General features: G+C 36.0%; 1 protein-coding gene across 1 annotated transcript; it reads left to right on the top strand.

The window, feature by feature from the left end:
• Positions 1 to 80: 80 nt before the first annotated feature.
• On the top strand, positions 81 to 27676 carry LOC121383457. The gene is made up of 23 exons (XM_041513511.1): positions 81 to 195; positions 3172 to 3321; positions 3763 to 3925; positions 5982 to 6116; positions 6603 to 6684; positions 7459 to 7534; positions 7890 to 7963; positions 8854 to 8932; positions 10612 to 10730; positions 14872 to 15005; positions 16320 to 16354; positions 17998 to 18179; positions 19213 to 19328; positions 20208 to 20373; positions 21203 to 21283; positions 21400 to 21492; positions 22020 to 22127; positions 23020 to 23172; positions 23675 to 23800; positions 24172 to 24358; positions 25146 to 25250; positions 26228 to 26324; positions 27436 to 27676. The coding sequence occupies exons 1-23, from the start codon at positions 147 to 149 to the stop codon at positions 27488 to 27490; spliced, it is 2565 nt and encodes an 854-aa protein (XP_041369445.1). The 5' UTR covers positions 81 to 146; the 3' UTR covers positions 27491 to 27676.

The raw sequence follows: 27676 nt of genomic DNA, 5'->3' as shown, positions 1-27676 counted from the left end.
GTGCTGAATATCGTCAATTTCCGCTAAGAATTTGCATAGCTCGGTCAATTCCGTTTAACAGATCGATTGATTCCGGAAAACGGGCACCTTGGGCTTCCTTGACAACGTACGTCTAAATTATTGCCGTTCTTTTTCCCTAACACAAAATGGACAAAATGGCAATGGAGAAGAAAATACTTACAGGACACTCTCCAGGTGAGCAACTTTCTTTATTGTACGTGTCAAAACTAAAATCAAATCATATGTTACGTACCCTTCGAGCTATGTTTCATGATGATAACTAGTTTAACGTGCCCATATACCACTAGGGTTTCGAACACGCCCATCCCGAGTCCGACCTCCGATACGATCGGTGGCCTGACTCGGGATGGAGGGGGGGGGGGGGGGGTAGACTTGAAAATGGGCAGAATTTTGAAAATAGCAATTAGTAAAAAATTAATAGAATAAATAAAAAAAATAAAAAGGTTACAAGTCAAAAATAAAAAGAATTGACTGTTCGGCCGAATATTTATATAATTTGGAGCATTTTAGAAGGACAGTCCAAAATTAAATAAGAGAAAGAAGAGAGGATCGGACTATTTAATAATATTTTAAAAAAGAAAGTAATTTTGACATAAAATTTTGAACGCAGATCTAAAAGTCCGATCAATATGTCCACGCGAGTGGCCTCGTTAAGGGCGTTTGGGTGCACTGATTATAGGGATGAGATGGGTTGCATCCCGTCAAGAAAACCCCTAGATTGACAGTCGATAGACGTTGAAGGTGTAGTGCTGTGCTGAAATACAAATCTTGAGAAGCCAGATCTGTCTGAACGAGAGTATCAGACTAGGGTATAGTCCAGTCGTCATGGGTTGGTATAGTGGTGCGGACAGGCCCGACTCCAGAGGATACGAGATGGTATCACTTTAAAGCAAAGTAAAGTCTGGAAAAGAGTAGTAGGGGTCGACCCCGCTTCCTATTTCTTCTTAGAGCAGGGCGGTCAATCTTCCAGTGCTGCTAGGACAGGCTCGGACATGTAGAAACTAAACGTGAACAACCATGGTGTTCTGCAGAATGGCTGTCATACGAGTCAAGAAAAAAACAAGTCGACAGTCTGACGGAGATATGACGTGGAGGCAAGGAATCTCGCTAAAAAAGAATCCAACCTGGTGGTGCAGGCTGTCGAAACGAGAAGCATTCCAGCATTCAATCAGTCCCAATGGCCGCATACATCCCAGTAGAAAACTTCATTTCGCTGACAAAAACAACGAAATGAAGGATCCCCAAGTCGAGCACACGAAAGGACGTGCAGTGTGCACAAGCGAAACAAACACGTCTTACCGTGTGGAGCTCCAGACTGGGAATCACTATGTTTCAAAGAGTTTTCTACTCTTGTTCGGTTTTTGCAAAAACTGGATTCAAGAAATTTAGGAAGGAAGGAAATGTTTTATTTAAGGATGTACTCAACACATTTTATTTACGGTTATATGGCATCGGACATATGGTTAAGGACCACACAGATATTGAGGGAAAAAACCCGCTGTCGCCACTTCATGAGCTACTCTTTACGATTAGCAGCAAAGGATCTTTTATATGCATCATCCCACAGACAGGATAACACATACCACAGCCTTTGATATACAAGTCGTGGTGCACTGGCTGGAACAAGAAATAGCCCAAATGTTGCAAGGACTTAGAACCTAAGTCCAAACGAACATAATGCAATGGGGGTGGGGGGTACAAGCCATATTTTATCTTTATTTATATAGAGTACAACAAAAAACTTTAGTTTTCATCTAGGGGCCTGTAGTATTATTATTAGTATTAACTGAGCTATATAGATAATACTACATTCGTGGCCATTAAAACCTCGATAATCACTCTTCGCACCCTTGTTTCGGATTTGTATTCAACAGTAATTTTCTGATAAGATATATTTGATGAAAAGTACTTTCTTTAATTTTTTCATCTTTTGAAACTTAAACAAAATATTTTGTCTTGAATTATAAAAAATAAAAACATACTGACCTGTAAACACCATTGTCAACTTGTTATAGAATTTTGACAGGGGTTAAGGTTAGTATCTAGACCAGTTTTTATTTTGATGTTGCAAAGCATTGTAATAATATAGCTAATTTTGAATTTGAATGACATCAGTATTCCAAGGACGTCACTTTGCATCTCCTTACAATAACAATAAACTGGGAACATGATGTTTTCGTTTTAAGAACCCTGGAAAAATTCCAATGCAAAATTGTAATTGACATTTTTGTGTTTGAACGTTACTAATACAGCTAAATGTGTTTGAAGAACATTTTGTAATAAAAAAATTGTATTATTTACGAAATATGGATTTCAAGTGAAATTACAGTGAGATATATCATATTTATAGTATACAAAGCTAAAACAAGAGTGCGAAAAGTGACTAGTGATGTTGTTAACCAAAACAAACTTTGTTTGTCTTGTATTGTTACACCATCACTACCACCTCTACCAGGTCATTATTTTAAAAGTTTGTTTTGTTTAACGACACCACTAGAGCACATTGATTTATTAATCATCGGCTATTGGAATTGGATGTCAAACATTTGGTTATTTGACATATAGTCTTAGAGAGGAAACCTGCTACATTTTTTTATTAGTAGCAAGGGATCTTTTATATGCATTATTCCATAAGCACATACCATGGCCTTTGAGATACCAGTTGTGGTGCACTGGCTTGAACAAGAAATAGCCCAATGGGGATCTATCCCAAACTGACCACGCATCAAGCGAGCGTTTTACCACTGGCAACGTCCCACCCCTATTATTTTTAAAGCCCTTATATAACAACAGCAGCACTTCCCCACCCCCCAAGAAGAAAAAAAGCACTGATGTTAAATTTATTTATTATTTTAATTAATTAATCTCCTTTTATTTCAAAGATTCCTCAAAAGTTTAATGTTGTTTCTAAGGTTTTTATACTGATTGGCAATATTGAAAGTGTTTGATGTTTTTATTAAACAAAACAAACTTTAACTTTTTTTTAAATAACTATCATAGTACCGGGGTATCTCTAGTATAGCCAACACTACAGAAAGTATAATTATAAATTAAATATTTAAATGGTAGTTTATTTAATCATAGCTGATGTCTAAATATTGAAGTTTTTCTTCTTCTTAATTAAAAATATTACAATTATTCTAATTGTAGTTAATCAGTATGAGTTACTGACTCTGGAGCAATCCAAGCAAGGAGTGACAGAAGAACGAATGATCTTGGCATTCCAAGCATTTGATGAACTGGTTCCACAACTTGGAGTATTTTCCAGAATTTTCCAAAAACTGAGGGATGATTTCTTCGGTTTGTATTTCATTTCATCTATACTTATTTTCGTGCATATATAAAATTAAGGTTTGTATTTTTAATTTCTATGCTTAGGGAGAATCTATTAATTTGGTGGGTGTTTGATTCATAATTATTTTCCCTTGGCCAAGATTCTTGTTTTAAACTGGTTATCAGCAATTATTAATTATTACTAGTTGTCAATACAGTTATCAGCCTGATTTCTACAAGTACCAGTCAATGCTTATTTTCATCATTTTATCATTTACTTTATTTAACTTTATGATCACCTGATTTATGCTTTCAAACCAAGAACCCTTCTCTAACTGTCTAAAACCTTACTGGTTTACAAGTGAAGACAGCTTGTATAAACATACACAAAATAAATTCTGTCATCATAATCATCCTCAATAGCCAAATATTACAGACATAATTTTTATGAATAAATTATTTCCACAGCTGCAGTGTACAGTGATGAACTGACCAGTAGTGAAAACAAGGATGAAAAAGAGGAGGAGTACATTCAGAGAATTCCATATTTTGTCCTTGTGAAACGGGTTTATAGCGAACGGCATGAGACTGGTGAAGAACTCAAAGAACAACTTGATGTTGTGAAGGAAAGGTAATAACAACATAAAAAAGTAAAACGATTTTTACCATAGGAAGATTGAGAATGCTTATTTAATTAGAATTTATTTAAACATATTTTATTGCATTTAAAGCGGCAGTATCCGGAATATTTTTATTATTTAAGCATATAGAACAGAAAATCCAATTATGTTTGGTGCATATATGATGCTGCACTCCGCACTGATTTCACTATGCTGATTATCCAGGTCAAAAACAAAGCCAGTATTTCGAAAGTGGGACACTTTTGACGGGCTCCTACCGATCTCGGTTTTCATTGGCTTATCACAAGTGTGGAATTCCCCAACCAGAGATCACGTGAGATTTCGCAATTTTTGAACAGATTTAACTGTCTTGAAAACATATTTATATTCATAGAGGTATGGTACAACGCCTTTCCAGGGGTCGGTGGGTGGGGGATTTGCCTTGAAATTTTGACAGTGGCCAGCTGTTGGCATACGCGTTACATGTAAGGGGGTGTTACTAATTACGTAACGCTCTAGGGGTAGAGGAAAAGGGTACTGTGTTTGATTTACGTAACATTTTTCAAGACTATATGTTATTTTTATTCATTACTTAGACCTAAAAAGGTGTTTTTTGGAAATGCGCAGTCAGTCTAGGATCGATCCCCATCGGCGGGTATATAAAAAAACCATGGTATGTGATCCCTTGCTAAAAAAAATGTAGAGGGTTTCCAAGGTGCGTGTGCAGGGATTTCAGCGGGGGTTGGGGTTATAGACTGTGTTGAGCAAAGTTTATATGGGGCCATGCTCCCCCAGAAAATACATTAAAAAATGTTTAAAGTTTGGGCAAGTAAGGGTTTCGACTTCCAATACCCTCCCCCTGCACATGCACCTGATTCCTCTCTAAGATTATATGTCAAAATTACCAAATGTTAGACATCCAACAGCAGATGGAAGGAAGGATAGGATATGTTTTATTTAACAACGCACTCAACACATTTTATTTACGGTTGTATGGCGTCGGATGATTATTATGATGTCGTTAAACAACCCCTCCCTAACTTACCCTTTCCAAACGAAAGAATATTTATTTGAATTTGTCGAATTTAACACGTAAAATTAAGAAGTGAAAACGTTCATGGTCTACTTTAGTATATTTTATTAAAAAATATATCCATGATTAATGTGTTACTAGTATACAAACTAAACTTTGAAAGTTCTACTAACACTTTATAAAATATTAATTCTGAAATTGTCAATAATACTTTGTCAAGATCAAACCGGTTTTAACGAAAGACTAGTACCGTATCTTCAACCGAACGTTCTTCGTACAGCGCAAAATATCTCTTTTAATGTTTTGAGACGAACCCTACAATTTGAAATCGGCAAACGCACGTGTTAACTAAAACTGACAACAGGCTGTCGTTTGTGCTTTGCCGAGCTATAGCGACACAGGCGACAAATCAAGCGTATACTTTTGACGATCTCCGTTCATAGCGAACACACACAAGTTTTTTTTTAAAGTGCATTTCATATTTGTACATGATGTTATAATATGGTAACCAGAGACTGTAACTTTAAACACAAACAGAATGGGCACAAGTTTTCCAACTTATTAAGTCCTCTCCAATTACATAAATTTATTATGTTGGCAACAATGATACATTTATCTCTTTACAATTTTAAGTGAGAACAGAATGGAATAATACAATTACTATTAATATACAAGTGACAAGGTGAAATATACATAGGTGTGGAAATAATGTGTGGAGCAAGGATTCAGAGTATTGGTTACCAGTTTTGTGTGGATTGTTTGGGAATCATATATATCTTTCTGAGAATAGGCCTTCATGATACTCCAACTTGTCTTATACATGTAGCTGCTATTTACATGAGAAAATAAAACAATAATGTATAAACATCAAAATAGTTTTTTGGCAAATATTTTATGAAATACAATGTACCTGTAATTATATTTGTCAAAGTTCTGCAATTTTGTCAGTATTTGATAATCAAACAAACAACTGTTTTAACCATAGACTAACAGTCACAAATAATTTTTTTTTTTTTTTTTTAATTTTGTGACAGATTGTTTGATAAACACAAGCAGCTTGAAGAGAGTCAGAAGGAAGTTTCTGAGTTGCATCAGCAGATCACAGAACTCAATCAGCAGATTAAAGAACTGGAAAAAGTTGTAGCCAACCGAGAGAAAGAAATTGTCAGGTTGGTATTCAATTAAGTATCACACAGTAACTTAATCTAAGTAAGATAGTCAAAGAGATTATTGGATGTAATTGTGTGAATTAAGGATAATGTTGGTAAGCTTATGTGAAAATTACAATTTGTATTAATTTATCTTATTAATATTAGTTCTGAAATGTATCTGTTTAAACACTGTCTAGGACAAACAGATTAGCATCTTTGGTCCATATTTTTTAACTTATTTTAGTGCTTCGATATCACAAAATCATTGTGGGCCATGACATGTGTCAGTGTGATGGTTTTACGATAGTGTAGCGCTAAGATAGCTTTAAAGATATGGGAGCTGGCATGCTGGTTCAAGTTATGTTAATGGGTTCTTTTTCCAGCCAGAAGTAAAATATATTTTATATGCTTTTTATTGGTAAGAAGAAATTATAGAATGTCATGTAAATATGCTGAAAATGTATTTTGTGCAAAAATGATTGTATCTATCTTGACATGTTTCAGACTTCAGGGTGTCCTCCAGGCTACAGTGGCCAAAGCAGCAGACAAACAGCATCACCTGGATTGTACGATCCTAGAACTCAAGGTGAGTTCGCCTCTTCTCATGTCAAGACAAATGTGTTATGATCTAAGGTTGATGACAGTCATCTTTGCACTCTTGTTGTGGCTTCATACACAATAAATATAACATTCTTACCATAATTTCATTTCAAATCCATATTTCATAAAAGGTACAATTTTTTAATCACAAGATTTTCTTGAAACACATTCAGGTGCATTAGTAATGTTCAAACAAAATATTTTCAATAGCAATTTTGCATTGGAATTTTCCAGCGGTCTTAAAACAGAAACGTCATGTATTCAGTTTATAGTTATTGTATGGAGATGCAAAGTGACGTCATTCTAGTACTGATGTCATTCAAATTCAAAATTAGCTATATTATTACAATGCTTCACATTAAAATAAAAACTGTTCTATTAACCTTGACCCCTGTCAAACTTCTTTAACAAACTGACAGCGTTGTTTACAGGTCGGTATGTTTTTATTTTTTATAATTCTGGACAAAATATTAAGTTTATGTTTTAAAAGATGAAAGAAATAAAAAGTATCTTTTGTCAAATATATCATATCAAAAATATGACCATTGGATATGTTTTATTTATTGTGTATGAAGCCAAAACAAGGGTGCGAAAAGTGACTGTCATCGACCTTAAAATTAGTAGTTTTATATGGGTGTTTTTGGTTATGTAGAGCATAACAAACTGCATTGTAACATTGCTTATAGGGAATAAAACAATTTCCAAAGTCATTCCATAAATTTGTATGACACTCCTGCTCATGGAATAACTTCTATTCCAGGATGATGTTGCAGAAGCTACTGCACAGATTGAATTCTTATCAAAATTCAAGAAAGGATATGATGACCTGTATAATGGTAAGTCAGATATTGCTGAATATTGAATTAATATGAATACATAACAAGATTAATTAAATAAATGCCTGTCTGCTTGCCTGAATGAGTGAATGAGGTGCACCTCTCTCTCTCTCTCTCTCTCTCTCTCTCTCTCTCTCTCTCTCTCTCGATCTCGATCTCGATCTCGATCTTGAATATTATCAAGACATGCAAAAAATATTTTGTTACCAAACAGTACATGTATTATTCAGAGTTCTGCTCAAACTATGTTATAAGTCAAATCTTGTAGAAAACTACCAGGCTGGTTTCATTAAGCTACATTTATAACTACAGTAGACTTTTGATTCACTTGTTTGAGTGATGTTTTGTTTTTCAGCTTTTGTTGAGTATCCTGAAGATGAGTATGGAGAACCCAAGCAGAAAATGAAAGCAGTTGTATCAACAAAAAGGGTATTCAGTTATTATTAACTAGATACACGATACTGGCCTTGGTGGCATAGTGGTTAATCCATCAGTCCAAAGGCTGATAGGTACTGAGATCACACCCCAGTACTGGCTTCTATAACAGCTCAGTGGGGACCACAACACTTTTCATTCACTAACAACTAACCATTAACTGACCATCCTTAATTGGATATAATCACAAAAATCAAGTTAAAATTTAAAAAATAATAACATTCCTCATGACATAGTTGGATTCTTGATACCAGTCAGTATTTTGAAGTTAAATAATGAATTAATGTTTAATAACACTCCCAACATGAATAAGAACATTGGATGTTGAGTGTCAAAACACATGCACGATTAAGAATGAAACAAATGAATGAATGGATGGGTTTATGGATGAATGGATGGATGGATGGAACAGTGAATTTTAGCAAAATTCCAGCACTAACAATATGGTGTTGGCGTAAGCTTGTTTAACTACAGTCATAATAATCACATGTACAGAAGAACTACTGTATGGCTGTGTTGGCAGAAGTTTAAGTATCTTGCAGGCTCAGTCTGAAAAGTACATTTGATTCAGATGGTGAAATTAAACATATAACAAGTTCATCAGTAACCGTATGGGTTCAGGATACTGAGCTAACTGACTAGAAAATGAATTTTAATTTTAAATATCTTGGACAGTCTTTAAGTAACTTTCCTTTGCTCTAACAGTTTAGATCAACATTTTATAAATTAGTAACCATTAATTAAAATGATGTGCTGCAGAATTATTTTAAGCAAACATTTCTTTTATTTTTGACACATGAGTTTATGATATCAGTACATATCAAGTGTTATATCCCACTTTATAATGGAATGTTTTAAAAACAGATATTTATATTTTGTTGCAGGCAAACCTGATTAGCAATATTAAAAATTGCCAGAAACTGGAAGAACAGATCCTAACTGTTATGAACATCACACTTGAAGGTGAGGCTCACCGGACACTATCACTACGACCTCGCACAATCAACCATAGCTAGTCCAATATAAGCAAGTCGTCGACTGCACATGAAAATGCCATTAAAACAAGTTATTTTCGTGCTTATATCCAATTAAGGTTCAAGCATGCTGTTTTGGGCACACACCTCAGCTATCTGGGCTGTCTGTCCAGGACAGTGGGTTAGTGGTTAGTGAGAAAAGAAGGTGTAGTGGTCTTGCACCTACCCATTGAGTTGTTAAAACTTTCTTTGGGTGGGAGCCGGTATTGGGCTGTGAACCCTGTACCTACCAGCGTTATGTCCGATGGCTTAACCACGACACCACTGAGGCTGGTTAAAAGGTGATGAAGTTACAGCTATTCACCGATAGATTCATGATTAGCATTTATACACTGGTACTGATGACAAAATATGTTTTCAGTAATTTTCCATACCATTTTCTTCTTCTTCTGCATTCAAACACTGCTGGTTACAGCTCTTAATTTAGATCAGGATTTGTATGTTCCTTATGAACTGTGCAGTGTTGATCAGTTCACATTTGGAAATACCATACCATTTTAATGATCAAATATTGCATGAATTAGGCATGTTTGTTACCGGAATTGACTGCCAATGCCTGAACTCAAATATTTCGTTAAAATGTTCATATTAACACTGAAACACCAGTAAAAGTTTGCCAGTACTCATATATTGTGTTATAATGAATACTATTGTATTGAAAGTTGACTATTATGATTATTAACACAAAACAAACAAATCTCTTCCCCCCCCCCCCCCCCCACCACCAACCTCCCACATCGAAGTCTAAAAAAAAAGCCTAAATGAGTTTACTAGTGAGGTAAATAGTGAATTCCTACAAAACTCTGGGTATATAGCAGCATTGTTTGATTACCCTAGATCATCTCATTTCAACATTTGGGTAAAATTCTAAAACTACAACCAACTGGTACATTTTTTGTATCTGAAAAAAATACCACCAATGTTATTTAAAAAAATAATTGGTCATAATTATAGAAGACTTACAGTATTTGCTGAAAGGGTCTATTTAAAGTTATCAACATTATCACGATTGTTCAGAGAGTACTCTTGTTTTTCTTTTAATCTTTTCTCATCCTCCAAAAATGTTGATTTGCAAAGGATATTTTTATCTTCATATGTTTAACTTTTGTTATTTTAAAATAAAAAAAGCAATTTGTTGTACACCAAAATCTCTTCTGCACAGATTTAATTTTTCGCCATTTAGTAATGGCTACCTACTAATAGTGGTGCCCTGGATGACCATTTCAAATAGATTTGATTGAAAATGGAATTACCTCAGGCAAAGTATCTAAAATAGCAAAACCTCCATTGTTTTATTTTTATTTTATTTGATTCATTGGCTATTGGCTGTAAAACATTTGGTAATTTGACATATATTCTTAGAGAGGAAACCCACTACATTGTTCCATTAGTAGCAAGGGATCTTTAATATGCACCATCCCACAGACAGGATAGCACATACCACAGCCTTTGATATACCAGTCTTAGTACACTGGCTGGAACGAAAAATAGCCCAACTGACAGGGATCAATCCTAAACCGACCACACATCAGGTGAGCACTTAACCACTGGGCTACTTTCATGCCACTACAAAGAGAAATGTTTTACTGAATTATGTTTTTTCTTCAGAGTTCGAACAGTCCCTAGAATCACACAAGGCTGAGCTGGAGGAGAAGGTGATGCATGATGACATCACCGAGACAGAGATTGAAATCCAGGAGATAGAAATAGACCAGGCCGACCAGCAGGTGGGTGCCAGTTGAAGTTATAACGTTTGTCTTGTTTAACAACACCACTAGAGCACATCAGGAGATAGAAATAGACCAGGCCGACCAGCAGGTGGGTGCCAGTTGAAGTTATAACGTTTGTCTTGTTTAACAACACCACTAGAGCACATCAGGTGATAGAAAGAGACCAAGCCGACCAGCAGGTGGGTACCAGTTGAAGTTATAACATTTGTCTTGTTTAACAACACCACTAGAGCACATCAGGTGATAGAAAGAGACCAAGCCGACCAGCAGGTGGGTACCAGTTGAAGTTATAACATTTGTCTTGTTTAACAACACCACTAGAGCACATCAGGAGATAGAAATAGACCAAGCCGACCAGCAGGTGGGTGCCAGTTGAAGTTATAACGTTTGTCTTGTTTAACAACACCACTAGAGCACATCAGGTGATAGAAATAAGACCAGGTCGACCAGCAGGTGGGTGCCAGTTGAAGTTATAACGTTTGTCTTGTTTAACAACACCACTAGAGCACATCAGGAGATAGAAATAGACCAGGCCGACCAGCAAGTGGGTACCAGTTAAAGTTATAACGTTTGTCTTGTTTAACAACACCACTAGAGCACATCAGGTGATAGAAATAGACCAAGCCGACCAGCAGGTGGGTGCCAGTTTGTCTTGTTTAACAACACCACTAGAGCACATCAGGAGATAGAAATAGACCAAGCTGACCAGCAGGTGGGTGCCAGTTGAAGTTATAATGTTTGTCTTGTTTAACAAACCACTAGAGCACATCAGGTGATAGAAATAGACCAGGCCGATCAGCAGGTGGGTGCCAGTTTGTCTTGTTTAACAACACCACTAGAGCATATCAGGAGATAGAAATAGACCAGGCCGACCAGCAGGTGGGTGCAAGTTTGTCTTGTTTAACAACACCACTAGAGCATATCAGGAGATAGAAATAGACCAAGCCGACCAGCAGGTGGGTGCCAGTTTGTCTTGTTTAACAACACCACTAGAGCACATCAGGAGATAGAAATAGACCAAGCCAACCAGAAGGTGGGTGCCAGTTGAAGTTATAACGTTTGTCTTGTTTAACAACACCACTACAGCATATCAGGAGATAGAAATAGACCAGGCCGACCAGCAGGTGGGTGCCATTTGAAGTTATAACGTTTGTCTTGTTTAACAAACCACTAGAGCATATCAGGAGATAGAAATAGACCAAGCCGACCAGCAGGTGGGTGCCAGTTTGTCTTGTTTAACAACACCACTAGAGCACATCAGGTGATAGAAATAGACCAAGCCGACCAGCAGGTGGGTACCAGTTGAAGTTATAACGTTTGTCTTGTTTAACAACACCACTAGAGCATATCAGGAGATAGAAATAGACCAGGCCGACCAGCAGGTGGGTGCCAGTTTGTCTTGTTTAACAACACCACTAGAGCATATCAGGAGATAGAAATAGACCAGGCCGACCAGCAGGTGGGTGCCAGTTTGTCTTGTTTAACAACACCACTAGAGCATATCAGGAGATAGAAATAGACCAGGCCGACCAGCAGGTGGGTGCCAGTTTGTCTTGTTTAACAACACCACTAGAGCACATCAGGAGATAGAAATAGACCAAGCCGACCAGCAGGTGGGTGCCAGTTGAAGTTATAACGTTTGTCTTGTTTAACAACACCACTAGAGCATATCAGGAGATAGAAATAGACCAAGCCAACCAGCAGGTGGGTGCCAGTTGAAGTTATAACGTTTGTCTTGTTTAACAACACCACTAGAGCATATCAGGAGATAGAAATAGACCAAGCCGACCAGCAGGTGGGTGCCAGTTTGTCTTGTTTAACAACACCACTAGAGCACATCAGGTGATAGAAATAGACCAAGCCGACCAGCAGGTGGGTGCCAGTTGAAGTTATAACGTTTGTCTTGTTTAACAACACCACTAGAGCATATCAGGAGATAGAAATAGACCAAGCCGACCAGCAGGTGGGTGCCAGTTTGTCTTGTTTAACAACACCACTAGAGCACATCAGGAGATAGAAATAGACCAAGCCGACCAGCAGGTGGGTGCCAGTTGAAGTTATAACGTTTGTCTTGTTTAACAACACCACTAGAGCATATCAGGAGATAGAAATAGACCAGGCCGACCAGCAGGTGGGTGCCAGTTTGTCTTGTTTAACAACACCACTAGAGCACATCAGGAGATAGAAATAGACCAAGCCGACCAGCAGGTGGGTGTCAATTGAAGTTATAACGTTTGTCTTGTTTAACAACACCACTAGAGCATATCAGGAGATAGAAATAGACCAAGCCGACCAGCAGGTGGGTGCCAGTTGAAGTTATAACGTTTGTCTTGTTTAACAACACCACTAGAGCATATCAGGAGATAGAAATAGACCAAGCCGACCAGCAGGTGGGTGCCAGTTTGTCTTGTTTAACAACACCACTAGAGCACATCAGGTGATAGAAATAGACCAAGCCGACCAGCAGGTGGGTGCCAGTTGAAGTTATAACGTTTGTCTTGTTTAACAACACCACTAGAGCATATCAGGAGATAGAAATAGACCAAGCCGACCAGCAGGTAGGTGCCAGTTTGTCTTGTTTAACGACACACATTGATTAATTAATCATTGACTACTGGGTGGCAAACATTTGGTAATTCTGACAGGTAATTTTTGGTCTGGGCTAGTGGAAATTATCAACTGTATTTCTATAATACAGAAGGTACATGCCAAAGTTGCTGTGAAGACTAGTGACTTTCTCTCACTGAGGTAGTCTTCAGAGAAAACAGCACATACTATGGCCTTTGATTTGTACACCAGGACCCATATTCACAAAAAGGTGTTTACGACTAGCACTTACGTCTGCCGTAGATTTACGTTTACGTGCAAGATGCACCTTATTCTTAAAGACGGTCGTAAATGTAAACGTAACTTAGTTGGACGTAAATCTACGATTTAACACTCACCGGAGAAATAAAAAAACATATATTAGAAACGATGGCTACTGGGTGAATAACAAATGCGCAAAACACAGTTTCGAGAATCCACATTTTGGTACGAACTTGAGGACATTTCTTAAAAAGGAAAAGATAACTCAGGAGAAATTGGCCGAGTCGAAAACATCTGTTCGATCACCAACAAAAATATGTTCAATCCGTGGTCATTCGCCATCACAAACTGCTTCAATTATTGGAAATGCTGCCAATTTCCGTAAATAATAGTAAATAACGGCGATCGTGCTTGATTTATTACATATGCACGACTTACGTGCAGCGTTAGTTGTAACCGGAGGCACTCTTTACACGTAACTTATGTAACTAACTTTACACGTAACTTACGTTTTCGTTGTTTCATGAATAGCTCTTCAGTCGTAGATTTACGTTTACGTGTAAAACTAGGTTTACGATGTTTTGTGAATATGGGTCCAGTCCTTTAGAGAATTAGAGAATGGGTCCACCGAGGTGGTTCGAACATCCATCCCAAGGATCTCTACCAAGTGATCTATATTCCACTCCATATTCATGCATACTTCAACAAGATCCTCTCATGCACAGAACTCTGTCAAAGTCAGATGTGCCAATGACAGGGGTGCTTGAACAGTTAGATTGAACTGCCTCTGTAGACCCATTTAATGGAGGTTTTTTCCCATCCCAACCAGTTCCCCATGACTGGTATATCAAAGGCTGTAGTGTCTGTTATCCTGTGTGTAGACATGTTTTCTTTAAGACAATGTGTCAAAAATAACAAATGTTTGATATCCATTGGCTAATGATTAATAAATCAGTATGCTCTGGTGGTGTCATTAAAGCAAACAAACTTTAACCTTCAGTCGATTAACAGTAGCTAGAGTGAAGTGTAACGTCCTCAGGCAGACATTTCTCATCAGAGGATTGATTCGTTTGTTTCCCATTCCAGTCAGTGCTTTTAAACAGGTGTCAGAGGTTGTGGTATGTGCTGTCATGTCTTTATTATGCTTATAAAACTGTAAAGAGTCTAGACTCAAGACTAATAGAGTCTAAGATCTTAATGCCATGGCAATGTCATACAAACTATGCGTGTGATGTCATTAGAGATTTGTGTCTAGACTGACATTTATCATTTATAGACCAAATATTTTAATTATCCATTATTAAAGATAATGTTTCATTTATTTAACTAGCTGCAAGAAGTTCAGGAAAGATTCAAACATACAGTTGGTGATTTGATGACAGAACTGGAGTTGTTACGACAACACAACACAATGCTGATGGAGCAGTTGCAAACACTGGAGGAAAACAGACCAAGTATTCCTACGTGAGTTAACAGTTAATATTAGCAATAACATACATAGTGTTAACAGTTAATATTAACAATAACATACATAGTGATATCTGTGGGTGTTCCTACGTGAGTTACCGTAACAGTTAATATTAACAATAACATACATAGTGATATCTATGGGTATTCCTACGTTAGTTACCGTAACAGTTAATATTAACAATAACATACATAGTGATATCTATGGGTGTTCCTATGTGAGTTACCGTAACAGTTAATATTAACAATAGCATACATAGTGATATCTATGGGTGTTCCTACGTGAGTTAACAGTTAATATTAACAATAACATACATAGTTATATCTATGGGTATTCCTACGTGAGTTAACAGTTAATATTAACAATAACATACATAGTGATATCTATGGGTGTTCCTACATGAGTTACCGTAACAGTTAATATTAACAATAACATACATAGTGATATCTATGGGTGTTCCTACGTGAGTTACCGTAACAGTTAATATTAACAATAACATACATAGTGATATCTATGGGTGTTCCTACGTGAGTTACCGTAACAGTTAATATTAACAATAACATACATAGTGATATCTATGGGTATTCCTACGTGAGTTACCGTAACAGTTAATATTAACAATAACATACATAATGATATCTATAGGTGTTCCATGTGAAATGTCAGATTATGTTACTAGTAAAAAAAAAAGGGGTTTATTAGTAGCCAACTGGTCTACTTCCAATATACATTGTTAGTTTTGTTCAATGACACCACTAGAGCACTTTATTTATTATTATTAATCATTTGGTAATTCTGACGTAGTTTTAGAGCGAAAACCCACTTCATTTTTCCATTAGTAGCATGAGATCTTTTATATGCACCATCCCACAGACAGGATAGCACATACCCCGACCTTTGATATACCAGTCATGGTGCACTGGCTGGAATGAAAAATAGCTCAATGGGTCCACTGACGGGGATTGATCCTAGACCGAATGTGCATCAAGCAAGCACTTTACCACTGGGACACATTCCACTCCAGTGTTCAGAAAGAAAACCATTAAAATATTCAAAGTGACAAAATAATAACTGCCTTGAAAATGTTCATTTCAGTGTAGCTTATAGAAGTATGTTCACTAACCACTGGACTACCTGCAAATATTTAAGAGAAAGTGCTACTAACAGTGAACTTTTATTTATACAACTCTGCTGGAACTGTAAAATTCTTCTAGTCATTATCAGCTTAGGTTGTAAATTATTAAGAAGTAGTTTATTTTTCTTCTTATGGAAGCATTTATAACAGCAAAACATATATATTTATTTTGCAGAAAAAAGGAATCAAAGAAAAATTCTGCAAAACAAGGTGAGTCTTTCATTTTTCTTTTGTTATTTCAGTATTATTTGGTATTGATTTGAATTGTAGTGAGGTTTAGTTTTGTTTGCAACATGTTTAATATAGTTTTAATATGTTTTTTTTTTTTGTATTTTGGAACTTCATGTGCTTTATTGACAACATATTAATTAGTTTACATTACCACATGTTTGCTTCACTTACAACATATTAGTTTACATTGCCACATGTTTGCTTCACTTACAACATATTAGTTTACATTACCACATGTTTTCTTCACTTACAACATATTAGTTTACATTACCACATGTTTGCTTCTCTTACAACATATTAGTTTACATTACCACATGTTTGCTTCACTTGCAACATATTAGTTTACATTACCACATGTTTGCTTCTCTTACAACATATTAGATTACATTACCACATGTTTGCTTCTCTTACAACATATTAGTTTACATTACCACATGTTTGCTTCTCTTACAACATATTAGTTTACATTACCACATGTTTGCTTCTCTTACAACATATTAGTTTACATTACCACATGTTTGCTTCACTTACAACATATTAGTTTACATTACCACATGTTTGCTTCTCTTACAACATATTAGATTACATTACCACATGTTTGCTTCTCTTACAACATATTAGATTACATTACCACATGTTTGCTTCACTTACAACATATTAGTTTACATTACCACATGTTTGCTTCACTTACAACCTATTAATTTACATTACCACATGTTTGCTTCACTTACAACATATTAGTTTACATTACCACATGTTTGCTTCACTTACAACATATTAGGATAATGTTTCAGCCTTATGACTTCATTTTTAAAATTATTCTTTGAATTTTAGTACAGGTTTATGGGGTAGAATGGAGTCAGTGTTATAACTGTTATATTTTACCTTTTCTGACACCCAATAGCCGATGTGTATTTTTGTGCTGGGGTGTCGATAAACATTCCATCCATTCATTCATTCATTCATTCATTAATACAAAATTACATTCATTCATTCATTCATTCATTCATTCATTCACTCACTCACTCACTCACTCACTCACTCACTCACTCACTCATACATACAAACACATTAGTTTCAAACCGAGTGTTTTCTAACATGCTTTCTTAACTACTGTTAATTGGGCATTCATTTTGATGGAGGTCGTGGTTGGCCAGGTAGATACGGTTGAGGGCTGTCAAATGTCATACGAATCAGTGTACTAGGTTTGAATCCTGCCAAGACACTTTGTGTTGTTAAATATTATATAATCACAATACACCATGTTCTTACTAGATAAGTAATTCACTTGACTTTCAGATTCAATTTAGGGGGTGGGATGTAGCCCAGTGGTAAAGCATGATGTATGGTCGATTTGGGATTGATTCCTGTCGGTGGGTCCATTGTGCTGTTTCTCGTTCCAACCAGTGCCCCACGGCTGGTATATCAAAAGCCTTGGTATGTGATATCCTGTCTGTGGGATAGTGCATATAAAAGATCCCTTGCTACTAATGGAAAAATTTAGCGTCTTTCCTTCCCAAAACTATATATCAAAATTATCACATATCTGACATCCAATAGCTGATGATTAATAAATCAGTATGCTCTAGTGGTGTTGTTAAACAAAACAAACTTTTTTTCAGATTCAATTTTGTCGGTTGGCCTGGGAGATGATGATGATGATGATGATGCTATGGTGGATCCATTCATTCCTCAGGAGCGGGTCTTCAGCAAGTACGCAGTAATGGCCTACACCTCAAACAACCAGGGCAAGACGTTTGATGAGTTCAAAGATGCCAAGTACTGTCCTAGCTGTGGGGAGAAGGTTGGTACATTTTACTTCCTTTACTTGGGCATAAAATAACTACCAAAGTACAAAGTTTTTGTCTTTTTACTTAACCTGACCTCAAACAATTGCATATTCCACATGGGACAGTAGTCTAGTCACTGTTTGAGGTCATGTTAAGTATTCTTAACAGAGGACCGGCATCTGTGGTGTCATGGTTAAGCCATCGGACATAAGGCTGGTAGGTACAGGGTTCGCAGCCCGGTACCGGCTCCCACCTAAAGAAAGTTTTAACGACTCAATAGGTAGGTGTAAGGTCACTACACCCTCTTCTATTTCACTAACAATTAACAACTAACCCACTGTCCTGGACAGGCAGCCCAGATAGCTGAGGTGTGTGCCCAGGACAGCGTGCTTGAACCTTAATTGGATATAAGCATAAAAATAAGTTGAAATGAAATCATAAAAGAGAAAACAGTCCCACGTTTTCTCCAGTTTTGTTTAACAACACCACTAGAGCAGTGATTTATTAATAATTTTCTATTGGATGTCAAACATTTGGTAATTTTGACACATAGTCTTAGAGAGTAAACCTGCTAATTTATTTCATTGGCAGCAAGGGATCTTTTATCTGTACCATGCCACGCACAGGATAGCACATACCACAGCCTTTGATATACCAGTCGTGGTGCACTGGCTGGAATGAGAAGTAGCACAATGGGCCCAACGATGGGGATCGATCCTAGATTGACCACACATCAGGCGAGCGCTCTACCACTGGGCATTCCTGTATCTGTGTATAAATATATATGTACATGCATGGCAGTTATCCTCCTTTTTTTCTACTATGTTTTGACCTGAAAAACATATTGTTCAGTATTGGCCACAATCATATTTAGGTCCATGCAAGTTTGGACTGAAAACCACACAACAAAAACAATGTACACTGCATAACTTCACATGAACTGAATACTGGAATTTTTCTTTGTACTTTAAAAACTTATCACTGAATAATTAAGAATTATTTCATATTCCAGCTTGCAAAATATAGATTTAAAAAAACAAATTTCAGACTGTTATCTGCCCTCATAAACTGGGTGGATCAAAGAAGATTATTGTTCTACCTCACAACTGCTCTCACATCAAATTCACTCGACCAATGGTTCGTATCAACAAAGAATTACTGAAGTAAGTGTTTTGTATATTAATATTAGCTATAAAATTGAAAGTTTTGCTACAAAGGTAAACCCATTTTTTAAATATCTAGTGACACTCATGATAAAATGATATTAAGAGTAATCCATCTGCGTGAAGGGCAAAACTATTCACAAAAGTGTTCAATACATATTTTGATAAATTATTGCAGATTATATCAATCGAGTGGGAGATCGAGAGGATTCTAGTGATAAATCTCTTCACTGTTTTACAAAAGAATAGAGTAACTGAGATCTGAATGTCACACTAGAAGGCAACCATTAAAAGACTTCTTTTTTTTTATTGAGCATTTATCATTTTAAAGACAAAGTAATCTATACTTTATATATATTTGGTTACTTTTATTGTTTTGTTTTTTGGGGTTTTTTTTTGTTACTGTCGGTTAATACAGTGAAACCCCTCTAAACTGGACACCCTGGGGCCAAGCAAAATGTTCAGTTTTAAGAGGTATCCAGTTTAGACAGGTTAAGTTCCGTACTGATTTTTAGGGAATTCCGGTTTATAGAGGGTCCGGTTTTGAGAGGTTTCACTGTATTTGTTTTCTTGTTTTCACTGTCTTTTTGTGACTGAGATGTTAAAATTGTAAACTATGCTATATGGGTGCATCAGGTTTAAAATTGAGGAAATGCATTATTTATTACTTGTTGTTATACAATGAAAGTTCTCAAAACCAGACCCTCTGTAAACCGGAATTCCCTCAAAACTGGACAGTTTTCATGGTCCTTTTTTAAAAATCAGTACAGAACATAACCTCTCCAAACCAAATACCTCTTAAAACTGGACATGTTGCTTGGTCCTGAGGGTATCCAGTTTAAAAGGGTTTCACTGTATACGGAAGTGTTAATGTTTCAGAGGAGTTTTGAAACCATTAAGTCCAGACAACTCTGTTGACTTGATGCATGATTCAATGGTCGACTCCGAGGCGAGCAACGGCTACAGCCCGATGCAGCAGGATACGACTCCTACCCCTCGAACCATCGGAGGAAGTATGAGTCTAGGCGCAAGTGAGGCCAGCTTGGTAAGGAGGTCACAATTAATTCATGATTTGAAAACAATTTAGTCAAGACAAGACAAGAATTTTATTCTCATGAACTGTACCGAATGCAGTATGGAGAAAATATAAACAAAATAAGTTACAAAGTGTTTTCTGTAGTGGTAATGGACATAATATTTAAGTAATATTAAGTAATGATAGTTGTCTAACCACATTCTTCTGTTATTATCATTTGTTTAATTATTGTTTTTGTTTTGAAAACAGTAGTAAGGATGGTTATGTAACAAAAATCTTCTATTGGGTCATGTGTTTAATACAGGGGCGTAGCCAGTACATTTTTAGCATTATGCACACCACTTTATTGGGGAAACTTAGTTACTGAAAAAGGAAAAAGGATATTTTATAGAACAATTACAGACAGCCTCATCCTATTCCTGGATTGTTTTGCATTACGCACATGCGTACTATGTGTAATGCCTTTGTAAAAAAATTTAAAAAAATTTAAAACAGTAGTAAGGATAGTTATGTAACTACATTCTTCTGTTGGATCATTTCGTTAATTATTATTTCTTTTTTATGTTAAAGTTAACACTTTATTCTGTTAAAAGTTATAGGTCAACACTTGGGTTGTATATACATCACATATGGGATTTTTGTCTTTAAACACCATATCAGATCCTGAGGATGACATTCCCCTTTGGAAATACTGGTCATCTTTCTGAATGGTCAATAAAAGTAGAATGGACAGATGGGAATATTTTCAAAGTTACAAGGAAAACAGCTACAAGCTATATTAATATTTCCAATATTGTATGTATATCCCTACTGCATATCTTGTGTTTTCTGTTTTTAGGTTCACAACATGCAAACATTGTGGGATGATTATTCTCACAGAACCAACTTAGAGCGGATGATACCCAGACATCTTTCTCTTGTAAGTACAATAAATATACAGAACTTCACATACATTGTTTTCGCTTATAATAAAACATTTTGAGAACATTTGATGAAAATATGTTCAGTTATAAGGAACTTTTTTTTAAATTTTAGAAACGAACACTTTCAATGATAGAACAGTTCCTTGCCTTTCTGGTCAATCAAGATGAATATGGAGAAGATGAAGAAGGGTATTTTTCAATTCTGGTAAGGAAAGGTTTGGATTTTGTTTTTAATTAAAATTTCACACACAATATTTTGACCAGTTATTGCAGATTATTGAGTGGGAGAGGATTCTAGTGATAAATCTCTTCACTGTTTTACAAAAGAATAGAGTCACTGAGGTTTGAATCTCACACTAACAGGCAACCATCATTGCTAAATCAGGGAACATGCGCATAGCAATTCTTTACAGCAAATTTCAGAGATCACTACACAATTCTAAAATGTTAAATAATAAGTTGCTATTCAATTTTCAACTGATCATCAACTGTCACTAATCAATATTTAGAAGGCAAAATCTTCCCGGTAAATTGTTTTAATATAATACACCAAAAATCAAGGTAATGCTTTATATAAATGAAGGAATTTTCTGAAACATAATGATCTATTTCTGTTAACCACAAACATTGTGCCATTAGTTCACTATGGGTAATTTTGGGTAATTGTAAGTTGCAAAAGCAGTTGAAAAGATACTTGTTATATAAATACGTATTGTTTGTGTTTATTTGTAGGACAACTTGTATCGTTTCTTGACAGAACGGTATCTGGTGGAAGAAATCATCTACCTAGCAGCTCATGACTTCCTGTCTGCCATCATTGAATTTGCTACTTCTCACAAGGTTTGTCTATAGGTTACATGATCATCAAGTGTCAAGTTAATGTTAAATCATATTATATAGTTTGGTACCTTCAGAACAATTAGTTTTGGTGGGGAAAATGTAACAAAAATGTAACAATCAGAATGAAGAGAAATCTTGTTTTTGTTTGTCATCTTGTTTAAGGCTTTATAAATGGATCATGATAATTAAAGAAACTAGCTGAATGTCAACAGTGTCATGTCAGTATACTTCTTCACCAGAGTTTTGAGTTTTTCTTTGTCATGCATCAACCCAGACACTCACCATAATTGCAGGGTCTGGTCAATTAAGTTGTTAAAAGGGAAACACTCAAAGTTCCCCCTCCCGCTCTGGAGTTGGCCACTGGCAAAGTCAGAAACTAAATCTGGGGTGGGTGTGCCAGAACCTTCGGGATATGGGCACGTTAAACGAGTTCCCTTCCTTCCTTCCCTCAAAGTTCCATCAGATGCAATACATATAAGCCACTAGGGACATAGGTTCCTTTATGGGGCAGGATTTAGCTCAGTCGGTTGAGTGCTCGCTTGAGGTGCTTGCATCGCAGGATCTTACCATCTCGGTGGATTCATTCAACTAATTTTGTTTTTCTTTCCAACCAGTGCACCACAACTGGTCAAAGGCCATAGTATGTGCTTCCCTGTCTGTGGGAAAGTGCATATAAAAGATCCATTGCTGCATTAGGAAAAATATAGTGGGTTTTCTCTGATGACTACGAGTAAAAATTACCAAATGTTTGACATCCAATAGCGAATGATTAATTAATCAATGTGCTCTAGTGGTGTCTTTAAACAAAACAAACTTTAGGTCCCTTTATAAACAGCAGTTTGTAGTACAATGTCTCATTTGCAGCAAACTCAAGTGTGTTATTGTTTTTCAGCTGATTCAACTGTTGAGTCACGTGCTGGCAGGAAACATGGATGCGTCCTGTCTGCGATATATACTCATGATGGCAGACTTCATGAAAGACATCGACTGGAAAGAAGTGGAAGATTTCAGAGCATTTGCTTCTGCTGTTTATCCTTTTCTCGGAGTAAGACATTCCACCATTACATCACACTGTTCAGTTTATGGGTGCGATTGGGTTTTTTTGGGGGGGGGGGGGGGGGGGGGGGGTAGGAATGTGTGTGGGTTTTTTTAAAGAAAGTTTATTAACAGAAAACAAATGCGGTAGTGCCAGAGTTGGGGGTCACTATTCAAGTTGTTATAGTGGATCAGATGGTGACAAGTGAAACATCTTGAATCATGGTGTTTTTACATCAAAAGTCCATGATATGTACTGCCTTGTCTGTGACAAAGTGCATGTAAACGAGTCCTTGCTATTTGTTTTGGTAGGAGTAGCATGTGTGGCGGTACCAGATTTCTTCTCTCACTTTCATATGTTAACCACCAAATAGCTGGAATTCAAAATAAACATATATCTCCTTTACTTTTGTCTGATGTTATTTATACTTAAAGAGTTTAGCACAAGATTTAAGCAGAAGCTGTGTGAGAAAACGTTTGACATACATTTACGTAGGTGATTATCGTTTTAGGAAGATGACCTTGAAAGTTTGCAGATGAGTTACCAGTCATTCAGTGAGAACCGCATTTCTGCATTGTTGGTGTTCAACTACATCATCCATATCATCCTCAAGTACAGGGAGCCGCGGTTTCTTGAGGTATTACACTACTTTAATTATTAAGTAAAAACATTGTTTTTTTTATTATTTCATCAATCAGGGTTTTAATCAGTACCGAACTATGACTACAAAGTCTTAAAAGTCATCAACCAAAAATATTCTGACATTCATTCATCAATTTTGTGTAACCAACAACACCTACACCAGAATTATTATTTTGTCTTTGCTGTGTTATCATTAACAGGGATCAACCTTGCCTAAAATATCAGAACATAGTAATGTACAATCTACAGCCTCAAACAAAAGTAACTTTTTTCTCTTCTTTTTTAACATTTAAGAGATAAAACAATTCAGTTCTTAAAAATTCTAAATATGTTTTAAAAATTACCCAAAAAATATTGCTCTTCCAGCTTGAAAACAAGATTGTTCCTTTCCAAAACCAAAGGCCTGGCTACTTAACCGAGAGGGAGTACAAGGATGCCTTGGACAACTTCCTGCCGCTGTGTAATGAAAAGCTACAGAGGAGACTGTATCTGGAGTCCGAGAAATCCTCCAATGCCGAGGGGGAAGAAGGCATCTCCATAACAAGAGTGGCTCATATCCTTTTAAAGTTAAAGTTTGTTTTGTTTAACGACACCACTAGAGCACATTGATTTATTAATCATCGGCTATTGGATGTCAAACATTTGGTAATTTTGACATATAAATCTTAGAGAGGAAACCCGCTATATCTTTCCGTTAGTAGTGAGGGATCTTTTATATGCATCATCTCACAGACAGAATAGCACATACCACAGCCTTTGATATACCAGTCATGGTGCACTGGCTGAAATGAGAAGTAACCCAATGGGCCCAGCGATGGGGATCGATCCTAGACTGACCACACATCAGTCGAGCGCTTTACCACTGGGCTACATCCCACCCTACCATATCCTTTTAAAACACTGAGTTTCCACCTTTCAGTATCTTAATATTATTCACCCATAAAACTCCTCAGCACAACAAATGTCTCAATTCTTTAAAGGTTTGATTTTTTAAAAACTGTGCATATTGAAAAGTTTAATTTATTTTAGGAATTTCACAGTCAAGTATAATTGCACAAAACATTCTATAACCTGACCTTGCAACCTTATTAGGTATCCCCCCTTCCCTAATAAAATTTATCTCAACATTCAGACAATCATTGGCTAAAATATTCAAATTAGATACCGAATCAGACAGCGCAAGAGGTGTCTATCATGGTTAAGTAAATGAAGTGAGACATGTTGCTCTAGTTCAAAACTACCTAAAACATAACACATTGTACAAAAAAGAGCCAGGAAGAATTGTACAAAATGTGGAGAAAGTTTTGTGTTATCTTATCTATTCCTTAATATCGTCTCACAGATATCTGGTTTTCTTGCGTTGTCCCAGATCACAAACATAATAAAGGACAACGTGTTTGTAAGGATTGCAGAGTGGCGAGAACGACCATCAAGCACAGACCTTGGTGAGGACACTACATTCATTATTCACTGGTGTCTTGGTCAGATTGTTGTGTAATCTGGATTGATTGGTAAACCGGAACAATCTCAAAGTCTGTGCAGTAACAGTTAATTTAATATGTCTTAAAGCTCACTCTGGATTCTGGATATGAATTCAACAACAACAAAGCAGTTGCAATTTTAAATACTTGACATAATATGCTCCTAAATTCAGGTCCAGTCCACATTAATCTTTGGTCATATTGAAAATGATTGGGTTTTTAGTCAGATATCATTTATATCTTACCCCATGAAAAGAGAAGTTTGCAAAACTGTTTTTAAAATTAAAATAGAAGGTTCTATTTTTATATGCTAATTGTGGAATTATTGGTCAAGGTATAAAAAAAAGCAGTAATACTCACCCAGGATAACATAATGGTGTTAAAAAAAAAATCTTTTTTTTTTAACGTTTTTATTCTACACACATAAAAAAGCTTGATCCCCAGCTAGTAGAGACACATAAACAAAAGATAATCAAATATAGAGTAGTAAGATTAACTCATCAAGAAAATGTAATTTCAAACTTCCTGGGCAGGTGACATTCTTGATGTTTTATTTATACATAATGACAAATGTTTTTTTTTACAAATTGGACATAAAATAGAACATTTTATTTATTTCTAAAATAGTTTTCCTTTGAATTTAATCCAAACCGCAATTATTGACACAAATCACTTAATAGTGGTTTTTTTAATGAGGTATAGTCCCCTTAATTTGATGCTTATTGCCTTAGTTTATGAATACAGTAGAATTTCGTTGGGTCGAACTCCGAAGGGTCGAATACACCGCGACACTTGAACCAAAACCTAAATCCTGAGTTACACTTACAAAATGTTGACCCAATGGTTGGGTTGAACTACCTGATGGGTTGAACACTTTCTCGAGCAACAATGGGGTCTGAGCCAACGGGATTCAACTGTTGTTTTATTTATTTATATTCCAGTCAAACCATCAGGTGAACTGAAGCCTGTGTCACACAGCAGCGATGACCGGCTGATTACCATGCACGAGATCAAGATTCTCGCTTCAAACATCTCCAGGTAACAGTCTTATCTTTATATACTGTTGTCCAAAAGAAACTTTACATACTTAAAATTTGAATAATAAATATTGTTGCTAATCGAAAAGAACCAATTTAGAAACCACCTTACAAACATGTATCAGGAAGTGCATTGTTACATTTAGATGTTGAACTTCATGATACTTTCATATCCCACCATACCGTTTGTTGGTTTTCTATGATACAGTTTCAAGTCTTGTAAAATTTCTTTTGAACATAAGTATATTTAGTCCACAATACACAATTAACATTAGACATTTTTGTCCTTTGGAAAATGCTACGTTATTTATTTAAAACGGAGCATTGAGGAATAATTATATATAAAAAAGGTGAGCAGCTCTTTTTCAACACTTGAATGAATGAAGTCTTTCAATTTATAACAGAAAAGATATGAAAGATTGTCCTATATAGATTCAAACTATAAAAAATCAGATTGTTGAGCAGACATCATCAGTATCAAGATACCATTCCAGGCATGAATTGTTCAAATTAGGATACCAGTTACAGTAAAGTACTTTTAGAACAAACCAGAAGGGACCAGAAATGTTTGTTCATTACAGTAGTAATCGGTTGTACACATTTGCATGTATATGTACATGGGTTTATTTAGCTTTGTTTCATTAGTTACTTTGCCTAACAAGTCATTTCCCTTTTTTAAATAAGTCAAATGTGATATTATGCTAAATTTTGTTTTCACATTTAAACAAGCATTCTGAGAGTACTGCTAAAGCAATACATGTCCCCTACCGGGCCCAATTTTTTTTGTTGTATCTCCTAAGTTCAAGGGCCATAACTCTGTTAAAAATGGGCAAATCATGATGAAAGTCAAACTTAATCTGTAATAGTATATGATAAAGTTATATACAAAATTGCAGCTCAGTAACTATAGAAATTGTGAAAAAAACTACATCTGGAAAACTATATATGTGACAGATGGCTGGAGATGAAACCTATACTCCTCTCCGGTCCAACCGGTAGGGGACTATAAACAAATCAAGATTACCGGTACCTGTAACAAGAAAAGTTGTTACCCAACTGTGAAGTAAATTTTATGTTGTTGAGAATTAATGTCTTATATTTATTCATTTCAGGGAAGTGAAACATCGGCAACAACGTCTGCTTACAGAAAGTGAGAGTGAATGGTAACCCAAGTCCTTTATTACAACCAAAACAATGAACTGTGATATTTCTGTGCACTTTGTATTGACTTGTATAAAAAACATTTTAATACTGAATTTTGGAGATTGGTAACCAAAGTCCTTTATTACAACCAAATCAATGAACTGTGATATTTCTGATATTATTGACTTGTATAAACATTTTAATACAGAA

The sequence above is a fragment of the Gigantopelta aegis genome, chromosome 10 (genome assembly GCF_016097555.1).
Source record: "Gigantopelta aegis isolate Gae_Host chromosome 10, Gae_host_genome, whole genome shotgun sequence".
In the NCBI taxonomy this organism is placed as follows: domain Eukaryota; kingdom Metazoa; phylum Mollusca; class Gastropoda; order Neomphalida; family Peltospiridae; genus Gigantopelta; species Gigantopelta aegis.
This window is presented reverse-complemented; position numbering and strand designations above follow the sequence as displayed.

Excerpts from the sequence above, each read along its gene's own strand:
- LOC121383457 (XM_041513511.1), top strand. The coding sequence starts at position 147 with ATGGACAAAATGGCAATGGAGAAGAAAATACTTACAGGACACTCTCCA. Across the intron at positions 3,926-5,981 it reads CTTGATGTTGTGAAGGAAAG|ATTGTTTGATAAACACAAGC; the intron begins GTAATAACAACA and ends ATTTTGTGACAG. Across the intron at positions 6,685-7,458 it reads GTACGATCCTAGAACTCAAG|GATGATGTTGCAGAAGCTAC; the intron begins GTGAGTTCGCCT and ends CTTCTATTCCAG.